This window comes from Erinaceus europaeus, chromosome 1 (genome assembly GCF_950295315.1).
Source record: "Erinaceus europaeus chromosome 1, mEriEur2.1, whole genome shotgun sequence".
NCBI lineage: Eukaryota > Metazoa > Chordata > Mammalia > Eulipotyphla > Erinaceidae > Erinaceus > Erinaceus europaeus.
The window spans coordinates 205,421,384-205,433,089 of NC_080162.1; the positions used below are offsets into that span (position 1 = coordinate 205,421,384).

At 49.7% G+C, this 11,706-nt stretch overlaps 1 protein-coding gene across 4 annotated transcripts in view; it reads left to right on the forward strand.

Annotated features, from left to right (window-relative positions):
- The window catches only part of ASAP1 (ArfGAP with SH3 domain, ankyrin repeat and PH domain 1), a 422,920-nt gene that overhangs the window by 395,105 nt on the left and 16,109 nt on the right, over nt 1-11,706 (forward strand). For all 4 annotated transcript variants that reach the window (XM_060201453.1, XM_060201446.1, XM_060201440.1 and 1 more), the window contains 2 exons: nt 3,294-3,363; nt 6,288-6,346. In XM_060201453.1, the coding sequence (XP_060057436.1) occupies nt 3,294-3,363; nt 6,288-6,346 (129 nt within the window). The remainder of the gene's footprint in view (nt 1-3,293; nt 3,364-6,287; nt 6,347-11,706) is intronic.

Below are 11,706 nucleotides of genomic sequence, written 5' to 3' on the forward strand. Positions count from 1 at the left end.
GCAGCCCTGACACTAATGCTGCAGAACTGGTGACCACCAGCAGAGCAGGGAGCTTTTACAGCCCTGAGAAGCACATGTACGGGGTCCTGAGAGTGTGAGATCTGACATTCAGTTCTGAGCTTCCTACTGAACAGTGCTAAGGAGAAATGCTGTCTTAAGACTGCAGCCCAGAAGTCGGGTGGTAGCGCAGCGGGTTAAGCGCAGGTGGCACAAAGCACAAGGACCGGGCGTAAGGATCCCAGTTCGAGCCCCCGGCTCCCCACCTGCAGGGGAGTCGCTTCACAGGCAGTGAAGCAGGTCTGCAGGTGTCTGTCTTTCTCTCCGCCTCTCTGTCTTCCCCTCCTCTCTCCGTTTCTCTCTGTCCTGTCCAACAACGATGACATCAGTAACAACAATAACTACAACAAGAAAACAATGGCAACAGAAAGGGAATAAGTAAGTATTACAAAAAACAAAGACTGCAGCCCAAGTGATGACCAAAGAAGTCCTTCAGTACTAAGTGTTAGAGTCATCGAGGCGCTCTCAAGGAGCTTATGAGGGGGCCAGGCCGTAGCACCGTGGGTTAAGCACACATGGTGCCAACCAACAGCAGGGCCACCATAAGGATCCTAGTTCGAGCCCCCAGCTCCCCACCTGTAGGACTGCAAGTGTCTGTCTGTCTCTCTCCCTATCTCCCCCTTTCCTCTCGATTTCCAATTGTCTCTATCCAATAAATAATCCAATAAATAAAGATAACAAAATTAATTTAAAAAGAGGGGCAGGAGTAGATAGCATAATGGTTATGCAAAGAGACTCTTGTGCCTGAGACTCCAAAGTCGTAGGTTCAATCCCCCTGCACCACCATAAGCCAGAGCCGAGTAGTGCTCTGGTAAAAAAAAAAAAAAAAAAAGGAAGTTCCGGTGTAGCTTGTCTCTGTGTCAACGTTGCAGAGTCACAGAGTTCCCTCAGGAAGGTGACAGGGTGCCAGAGCAGATCCTCTTCATCAGTGTCTGCCAGCTCTGACCCTCCTCAACTGAACAGCTGCTTCACCTGAGATTGAACTCAGGGCCTTATGTGTGCAAACCTAGCATTCTGCTTGCTGCAAACCTCCCAAGCCACTGTCATTTTTTTTTTAAGTTTTTTTTTCACTGTCTGTGCGATTCTCCATGGAGGACGTTCCTACTGTGCATCTCGTAACTGTAGCGACTGTGAGGTGCTTAGCACAGTGCTTTCTTCATAGGAAATGTTCACTAAATGGTAGTTGTTTTATCGTTAGTGTGACTGCTAGCCTCACGGTGGGCAGTGGAGAGCACATAGACATGGAGCCAGGCGGTGGCGCACCTGGTGAAGCACCCACATTACAGTGCGCAAGGACCCAGGTTCAAGTCCCTGGTCCCCACCTGCAGGGGGAAAGCTTTGTGAAGCAGGGCTGCAGGTGTCTCTCTGTCTCTTTCCCTCTCTCATTTCCCTCTCTATCTCCTCCTCCTCCTCTCTCAATTTCTGTCTCTATCCAACAATGAATAAAAATATTTTTATTTTTTTATTTTTCTTAATTTAATTGATTTATAAAATAAAAAATATCAATAAAACCATATGATAAGAGGGGTAGAATTCTGTACATTTCCCACCACCACTGTTCCGTGTCCCATCCCCTCCATTGGAAGCTTCCCTATTCTCTATCCCTCTGGGACATGGATCCAGGATCATTATGAGGAGCAGAAGATGGGAGGTCTGGCTTATGTAATTGCTTCCCCACTGGACATGGATGTTGGCAGGTGCATTCACACCCCCAGCCTGTTTCTATCTTTTCCCAGTGGGGCAGGGCTCCGGAGGGGTGAGGTTCCAGGACACATTGGTGAGGAGGTCATCTGCCTAGGGAAGTCAGGATGGCGTCATGGTAGCATCTGTGACTTGGTGGCTGATAAAGCAGTAAGAGATAAAGCAGAACAAATTGTTGACTAATCCGGAGCCTAAAGGCAAGAATATAGCAGGTGAGATTTGGGGACTCCATTTTGGAAAAAGGTCATAGGTCTATTTTAAGCATATTCCAAGGGGCCCGTGACTTTAAAATATCTTTAAATCGCTCATAGACCTGTGTTCAGAACTTCTGGATACATCATTCATTTTTTTTAATTTAATTACTTGTTGATTGATGCCAGAGATTGAACTCAGGGCCTTATGTGTGCAAACCTAGCATTCTGCTTGCTGCAAACCTCCCAGGCCACTGTCATTTTTTTTAAGTTTTTTTTTTAATAGTTATTTATTATTTATTCCCTTTTGTTCCCCTTGTTGTTTTACTGCTGTAGTTATGATTGATGTTGTTGTTATTGTTGTTGTTGTTGTTGGATAGGACAGAAATGGAGAGAGATGGGGAAGACAGAGAGGGGGAGAGAAAGATAGACACCTGCAGACCTGCTTCTCCACTTGTGAAGTGACTCCCCTGCAGGTAGGGAGCCAGGGACTTGAACCAGGATCCTTAGGCCGATCCCGGTCCGTGCACTATGCTCCACCTGCGCTTAACCCGCTGTGCTACCACCCGACTCCCCACTGTCATTTAAAAAAAACAAAACAGTGAATGGATTTGTGTATTTTATTTGATAGTTTGACGTGAGAGAGAACCACAGAACACCACCAGAGGATTCGGGGCAAGAGGTCCAGCCAGAGTCTCAGCCACACAAGTCCTGTCTCCTGCCAGCTGAGCAGTGTCACGTCCCGTGGCCATTCACACAGCCATTCACTCACTGACCTCCTTCCCTCAAGAGTTACTGCTTTATGATAAGAGAGGAGGTAGGGAAAAAGCAATTGAGGGCAGAGCACTGCTCAGCCTCGTCACAAGGTGGTATCAGGGATTGAACCTGTGGCCTCTGAGACAAGTCCTGTGTACGCTTGCAGACAGAACTCTTCTCTCCGGCTTCAGTTCCTCCTCCTGTGAGGATAATGGTGCCAGCACCTGTTGTCGTGAGGGGGTGAAGCCTTTGGGCCGCGCTGGCGCGCTAGACAGATACGCCACGGCCCGAGCATTGGTTCAGTTCCTGCCTCAGATCTGTCTTGGGTGCCCTCCGACTTCTTGTCTCTGAGCCTCCTCACTGCTCCTTCAGTTCTGCTCAGTGCCATGCCAGAGTCTCAGACTCGTCACGGCTAAGCTGTCTTGCCAGCCCAGTTCTGATCCGCCCTAAGCCAGCAGCACACACTGGCCTGGCTTGAATCTTGACGTCGCCTTCTGGAACGTGAGCCATGTCTGTCTGCCCAGCCCCAGGTCCCCAGATCCCACTGCCGGGCGTGAAGGTGAAACTGTCCCTTTGACCTTCCTGTAGGTAACGATGTAGGCCCACCGTCTTCAAGTAAGACCCCGAACAAGTTTGAGGGATTGTCTCAGCAATCAAGGTAAGCCGTCCTGCACTCTCCCATCCCGCTTGCTGGTAGCTGGTACTGGACTAAGTCGCGGAGAAGAGCCTGGCAGCTTCCGAGGGAGCATGTGGTCTCCCGCTGCTGGCGGTGCTGAGAAACGGGCCTTACACGCACGGTGTGGCACCTGGGCACCTCGCCGACAGGTAGCGCACCCTCTCCACCTGGCTCAGGTGTGCAGGCCCCAGATCTCCTCGGCCACAGGTGGGAAGGGCCCTCAGAGCCCTGGGGATCCCAGGTGCTGTCCAAGCGAGGTTTAAGATTGCTTTTTTTTTCTTTTTTGCCTCCAGGGTTACTCGTGGGGCTCCGTGCCTGCAGGACGAATCTACTGCTCCTGGAGGCCATTTTTTCCCTTTGGTTGCCCCTTGTTGTTTATCGTTGTTGTTGTTATTGATGTCATTGTTGTTGGATAGCACAGAGAGAAAAGGAGAGAGGAGGGCAAGACAGAGAGGGGGAGAGAAAGACAGACACCTGCTTGTGAGGCAACCTCCCTGGGGAGCCGGGGGCTCGAACCAGAATCCTTAAGCTGGCCCTTGCTCTTGGTGCCATATGCGATTAACCCGCTGTGCTACTGCCCAGACCCCTAGGTTTGCTTTTTAAATCAGCCTCATTTCTTTTGTCCCCCTTTTGACTCCTGTTTACAAGACGTTGGGCACTGCTTGGGAGGCCAGGTGGTTGCGCACAAGGATCTGGGTTCGAACTCTCCACCCCCCACCTGTAGGGGAAAGCTTCACAAGTGGGGAAGCAGGGCTGCAGGTGTCTCTCTGTCTTACCCCTCCTCTCTCAGTTTTTCTCTGTCCTAGTCAATAAAATGGAAAAAATGGCCACAGGAGCTGTGGATTTGTAGTGCCGGCACCAAGCCCCAGTTATGATAGCTCTGGAGACAAAAAAAAAAAAGAGAGAATACAGGTCCTTCAGAGGACCTAGTGGGGGTTGTATTATTATATGGAAAACTGAAACTGAGAAATGTTATGCATGTACAAACTATTATATTTGCTGTCAAATGTAAAATATTAATTCCCCAATAAAGAAAAAAAAAAGATACTACTTGGGGGAAATCTAAAAGCCCAGGAATTTTTTTAATACAGAAATAAAACTACAAGTTCCCTCTTTGGAAGACTTTCTTTTTTTAAAAGCCCAGGCTGAAAACAGTGTTCCTCCCTTCCCTTCTCCACCTGAAATGAAACACTTTAGGAGATCTTGTGGACATTCAGCCAGTCCCCATGCAAGGGATCCCTTTAGAGGTGTGATCGAGATAAGGAAATAAAGCACTACTTCCTGGCCCAAAGCCTTAGGGAGAAAAGAGGCAGCTAGTTTATGGGGCTGTTTGTCAAAGTCCTAGAGATTAAAAGAAGTAATAAAAAAAAGTCCTAGTTTCTTTGCAGCTACTGTCTTATTTAAATCAGTCCCCCGTGAGAGAGATAGCCTCCACTGTCTAGAGGGAGAAGCTGAGTCAGTAGTGGTACTGCCCTGGGGCTCTCAAGACGAGCATTTCATGTTCTCCCTGCTCCTGGCCTGAAGCCTGTGAGTAATTATCAAGAGTGGTTCTGGGAGAAGAGACCCTGAGGCAGAGCAGGAGGAAAAACGTGCCCGGGAATGCCCAGAGCAAACACTCCTGCTCCTTGTTTTGAGTGGAGTGGTGACTGTGGTCAACACTGCTGAGTCTCAGGAGCCCAGAGAGCCGGGGAAAGAGGCGTTAAGACTAAGAGTGACTTGAGGGCCTGTAATCACAGTTGCCCTTCTTAACTTGGATCGTGCTTGGTTGGTTTGGTTTTTCCTTTTACAGGCACCGTGAATAAAAGGAAACAAGTCAGGGGCCAGGTGCTAGTGCACCTGGTTGGGGACACATGTCATAGAGCTCGAGGACCCAGGTTCAAGCCCCTGGTCCCCACCTGCAGGGGAAAGCTTCATGAGTGGTGAAGCAGGGCTGCAGGTGTCTCTGTCTCTCTCCCTCACTATCTCCCCCTTGCTCTAGATTTCTGGCTCTCTCTATCCAATAAGTAAATAAAAAGAAGTAAATGAAAAGAAACCAAGTGCAAAAAATAAAATAAACGAGCCCATGCTTAGGACAGAAAGAGTAAAGTCAGTCACAGGGCTTCTTGGCAGGTGGAATTGACAGCCCAGTACTGTGGTCCTTGGGGCCTTCCCTGCTGCCATTGCCCCCTTAGAAGAGTGATGACAGTCTCTAATCATGGAGAATGGGGTGCTAACTAATAAATTCCTCCTGCAGTAGCTTTTTGGTCATTGCCTAGGTGTGGAGATTAGCATTTGCTTACTCAGCCCAGTGGATGTGGACTTCTGTTCCAGGGACTCGTGTGGTGTGTGTTTATTCACAAATCCTCCCAGTTCATTTACAAATCTTCCAAAAGGAAGAAAAGTTGCGGGCAAGTCCCAAGATGTGAGCCCTGTTTTCTCTGGTGTCCTGGAGGGTGTCAGGGTTCTGAAGCGGAGCTGAGCTGGGTCTGAATCCCCAGTCTCCCCCTCGGGGCTCCTGCCAGGCCTTGCAATTGCTCACTCGTCTCCTCTTCGGAAGACAGGGGTGATGAGGCGGACTTTGTGGGACTGGGTGGCATCCGTTGCTCCTGTGAAGTGCGCTGAGTCCACCAAGTACTTCCTAGACATTATCACCCGCGGGCTGGGGGTGTGTGTGTGGGGGGGGTGGGAACACACCTCTCAAGAAGGACTCATGAGCTCTTGTCATTTTGAAGGGGTTTTTATTTTCACCCTTTGCTTCTGCCTCCCAGCCAGTTACACTTTAAATAGGCTATAGTTTCTGGTAACACAGTAACACACAGTTGAAAGAATGTTTAGACGATGTACAATGTCTTAACACGTTTCTTAGGTAATGCCTGACTATCGGTGTAGCACTCTGAGATTCTAAATTACTCTTATTTATTAATTAGCACCAGTTCTGCGAAGACTGCCTTTGGCCCACGAGTTCTTCCTAAACTACCTCAGAAAGGTAAGATTCTACTTTTTTTTTTTTTCCCTCCAGGGTTATTGCTGGGGCTCAGTGCCTGCACTATGAATCCGCTGCTTCTGGAGGCCCTTTTTCCCACTTTGTTGCCCCTGTTGTTGTGCTTGTTGTCGTTGTTGGATAGGACAGAGAGAAATGGAGAGAGGAGGGGAAGACAGAGAGGGGGAGAGAAAGACAGACACCTGCAGACCTGCTTCACCAAAGCGACCTTCTGCAGATGGGGGGAGCCGGGGGCTGTTGGAACCAGGGATCCTTACGCCGGCCCTTGCGCTTTGCGCCATGTGCGCTTGACCCACTGTGCCACCGCCCGACTCCCAAGATTTTACATTTTTTATACTCTTGTGAAGCTAGTGGCCTGTTACTTTTTAAGGGGGTAGAGGTCTTTATCTCCTTTGTGTCACTGGTCTAGCCTGACACCCAGGGTAACGCTTGGCATATAGATGGCAGTAGATCCTCGTCTGGTGAGAACTGGAGGTGAGCCCCAGGTAGAGCACAGCACGTGCATTCGGGAAACCCCAGCGCAGCCCGGCACTGTTTGCCGGCGTGGTGTTACTCCTCCTCCTCCTCCTCCTCCTCCTCCTCCACTTCTTCTCTCTCCCCCTCAACCTCTCTTTTTTCCTCTCTCCCCCTCACCCTCTCTCTCCCTCTCTCCCTCTCTCTCTCTCCCTCTCTCTCTCTCTCTTCCTCTCTCTTCCTCTCCCTCCTTCTCTCTCTCTCTCTCTCTCTCCCTCTCTCTCTCTCTTCCTCTCTCTTCCTCTCCCTCCTTCTCTCTCTCTCTCTCTCTCTCCCTCTCTCTTCCTCTCCCTCCTTCTCTCTCTCTCTCTCTCCCTCTCTCTTCCTCTCTCTTCCTCTCCCTCCTTCTCTCTCTCTCTCTCTCTCCCTCTCTCTTCCTCTCCCTCCTTCTCTCTCTCTCTCTCTCCCTCTCTCTTCCTCTCCCTCCTTCTCTCTCTCTCTCTCTCTCTCCCTCTCTCTTCCTCTCCCTCCTTCTCTCTCTCTTCCTCTGTCTCCCTATTTCCCTTTCTCCCTCCTTTTCCTCTCCCTCTCTCCCTCCTTCCTTCTCTCTCTCCCCTCACTCCTCCTCCTTCTCTCAATAAGTGTTTTTAGAAAAAATATTTATAAATTCAATTTTTTTTAAAAAAATTATTTATTCCCTTTTTTTGTTGCCCTGGTTTTATTGTTGTAGTTGTTGTTGTTGATGATGTCGTCATTGCTGGACAGGACAGAGAGACATGGAGAGAGGAGGGGAAGACAGAGAGGGGGAGAGAAAGACAGACACCTGCAGACCTGCTTCACCGCCTGTGAAGCGACGCCCCTGCAGGTGGGGAGCCGGGGGCTGGAACAGGGTTCCTTACGCCGGTCCTTGTGCTTCGCTGCTTCGCGCTACGTGTCCTTAACCCGCTGCACTACCGCCCGACTCCCATAAATTCAATTTTTATACCAGCAATAAAGTGCTGCTCTTCCATAAAATATTCAGCTCTTTCAAAAGCTGACGTCTAAGGGGGCCAGGCAAGGACTCACGCTGAAGGAGCGTGTGCATTACAACACAGAGGGGTCCGGGCTCGCCTTGGGCCACTGCACAGCCAGGCCGACAGGAGGGACCTTGACAAGCGGCAGAGCAGGAGCAGTGCTGTGGTCTCGCCCCTACCCTGACCCCACCCCCACCCCCGCCTCCAGGGTTCTCACTGGGGCTCAGTGCCAGCACTATGAATCCACTGCTCCTGATGGCTGCTTCTTTCCACTGTATTTGACAAGACAAGAGAGAGGTTGAGAGAGGAGGGGGAGAAAGAGAGGGAGAGAAGGAGAGAGACACCTGCAGACCTGCTTCACCGCTCATGAATCTTCCCTTCTGCAGGTGGGGAGCCAGGGGCTCGAACCCAGATCTTCGTGGGGGTCCTCAGGCTTAGTACCATGTGCACTTGTCCGGTGTGCCACTGCCTGGCTCTCGTGTCTCTTCTTCTCTTTCTGCACCTCTCCCCCGTCTTTCATTTTGTTTCTTGAAAAATGAGAACTAGCCACCGGAGTGGTGGATTGCTGCAGGCACTAAGCTGTGGTGGGGAAAATACAGAGGAAACACAACCAACACTAGAAGCTGCTGCCCGGTGCCGTTCCTTCTCGTCCCTTCTCATCTCGCAGTGCAGACACGGTCAGAGAGCTGGGCTCGCTCATACGGCACTAGCGGTGTGAGCCGTGCGGGGGACTCGGGGCTTCACTCCAGCTCAGCTCAGCTCCCTCGGCCTGAGAGCTGAAGGCCAGGGCTCCTGCTGCACGGGGTTTGGGAAGCAGGAGATGAGCTCACGCTTCTGGAAGCACCTGGTAAGGGGGTGGTAGGAAAAAAACCGTCCTCCGGGGTTTGGGATGGTCTCTCCTCGGGGCACCGCAGAGCACGTGCGCTCCGTGAAGAACAAGAAAGCAGTGTCCCCAGCTCTGATGCTTTGCCAAACAGAGACACTCAGCCCTTTGACCAAGTCTGCTTTCACCCTGACCAAGTTTTCATTGATGAGACCAAATCTTCAGTCTCCTTAGAACAAAAAGAATAGTGCTCCTTCTCTTTATTTTTATTATTATTATTATTATTTTTTTTTTTTTTTACCAGAGCACTGCTCAGCTCTGGCGTATGGCGGTGTGGGGGGTTGAACCTGGGACTTGAGAGCCTCAGGCATGAAAGTCTCTTTGTAGAACCGTTATGCTATCTACCCCCCCCCACCCTGCTCTTTCTTTTATTGCCAACACACAGAAGCATTCGGGTCGACCTGCCCGGCCTCCCTGAAGCGCACAGGCCAGCGGGGCCCATAGTGTGTGCAGACCAAGGCTCCCAGGAGCTCAGCAGTAGCTCGGTGGGTTTTCAGTGCCAACAGCAAGACCTCGGACCCCAGCCCAGTGCCCAGCGCTCTGTTCCCTGGTTTGAGTAAAAGTCAAGCGGCAGGCTTTTGATAAGACACTGTAGGGCTCACCAGTCTCCAGAGTTCTCTGGCCGAGGGGTTCTTCCCTGGTCTGAGCCTGGCCTTCTCTGACCTCATGCCCTGCTCCACACCTCCTTGCCTTGGGTTTTGTGTTGTTTGTTTTTCTGTGGCCTGCAGGGTTTTCGCTGGGGCTCCTTGCTGGCACTATGAATCCACTGCTCCTAGCAGCCATTTTTGTCATTTTATTGGACAGACAGAAATTGGGGGTGGGGGGTATGCCTGCTTCACTGCTCTACCGTTTATGAAGCCCCCCCCCCCAAGTAGGAAGCCAGGGCTCAAACCCGGATCCTTGCGCTTCGTACTATGTGTACCTAAGCTGGGTGCACCACTGCCCGGCCCCTCCTTTTTCCTATTCCACCAGGGTTAGTGGAGCCTGTACACCTCCACTGCTCCTGCCAGCAGTTCCATTTCCTGCCTGTTGTTGTTGTTGTTGTTGGTGGTGGTGGTGGTGGTGTTGGTGTTGGTTCCAGGGTTATCAGGGGCTATGGGGCTCGGTGCCTGCACTATGAATCCACTGCTCCTGGAGGCAACTTTTTCCATTCTTTTTGCCATGACTGCCTCCCGGTCTGAAAAGTCAGAAGCTCACTCACATGTCCCAAAACTCTCTGAGGGCCAGCAGCTTTTAAAAGGCCTAATGAAGGCATGTGTGGTGCTGCACCTGGTTGAGCACACACGTTACAATGCACAGTGAGACCCGGGTTCAAGCCCCCAGTCCCCACCTGCAGGAGAAAAGCTTTATAAGTGGTGATGCAGGGGTCTCTCTTCCTCTCTGTCACCCCCTTCCCTTTTGATTACTGGCTGTCTCTACCCAATAAATAAATAAATATAAGACCATAAAAAATCAAAAGGCTTGGGAGTCGGGCGCTAGCGCAGCAGGTTAAGCGCAGGTGGCGCAAAGCACAAGGACCGGTGTAAGGATCCCGGTTCGAGCCCCCGGCTCCCCACCTGCAGGGGAGTCGCTTCACAAGTGGTGAAACAGGTCTGCAGGTGTCTTTCTTTCTCTCGCCCTCTCTATCTCCCTCCCTCCATTTTTCTCTGTCCTATCTAACAACAACAACATCAGTAACTACAACAATAAAAAATAAGGGCAACAAAAGGGAAAATAAATAAATATAAAAATCTTTTTTAAAAAAATCAAAAGGCTTAATGAAAGCCTCCTTATCTAGATACAAACTGCTCCATGGAGCCATCTCAGCATTTTTTAAATGTACTTATTTTTATATCACCATTTTAGTATTTCTTTATTTTATCAGCACACTGCTTAGCTTTGCCTTATGTTTGTGCAGGAGTTGAATCTGGGACCTTTGACTTTCAGTCATGAAAGTCTTTTATATAACTAATGTGCGGGGGCCTGGTGGTGGCGCGCTTGGTTGAACAGACATGTAACAATGCACAAGGACCTAGGTTCAAGCCCCTAGCCCCCAGCTGCAGGGGGGAAGCTTTGTGAGTGGTGAAGCAGGGCTGCTTCTCTGTCTCTCTCCCTCTCTATCTCTTCCTTCCCTCTCAAGTTCTGGCTATCTCTATCCAATAAGTAAGTAAAGGTAATAATAAAAAAAGAACTTAAAAAAATAATATGCTATCTCCCCAACCAGAACCATTTTTTTAATAATTTAAAAGCTTTGTAGATACTTTATGACATTTTTTTTAGATGTTCAAAGGCACCCAGAGTTCTGCCACTATACTGTAACTTCTGATCCCAGGGCCAGGTGGTGGCACACCTGACTAAGTGCTCACATTACAGTGCACAAGGACCCAGGTTCAAGCCCCTGGTATCCACCTGCAGAGGGAAGGCTTCATGAGTGGCGAAGCAGGGCTGCAGGTGTCTCCCCCTCTTTGTCTCCCCCTCCCCTCTCAATTTCTCTTGCTCTCTTCCCAATAACAAATGAAAATATTTAAGAAACATTAAAAAAACCTTCTGATCCCTTTGAAGAACACACATTCTAAAAAAAAAAAAAAGATAGGAGTGAATAAATGCCTCTGTAGAATGTACCACTAGAGATGGTGTAGGGGCAGAGAGCTGGCGGAGCAGGTGGGGTAGATACCTGCATCACTGTGCATACAGCCTGCTGGAGCCTCGACATACCCCGGACACTGCTGTGACAGTGGAGAGAGAGAAAGTGTATGTCCTGGACAGCTACCTCCTTTTCTCTGTTCTTCTGTGAGTGAATGAGTGAATGAATGAAAGAAAAAGTGACCCAGAGCAATGAAGTTACACATGAGTAAAGCCCTGGTTCCACTTTTTACAGAAAAAGGATTTTTTAAAAAAGAGTCTATAGTACTGGTATAGAAATGTTTTTTGTTGTCTTTATTTATTGGATAGAGACAACTGGAAATCAAGAAGGAAGGGAGAAATAGAAAGAGAGGCAGAGACCCCCCGCAGCACTG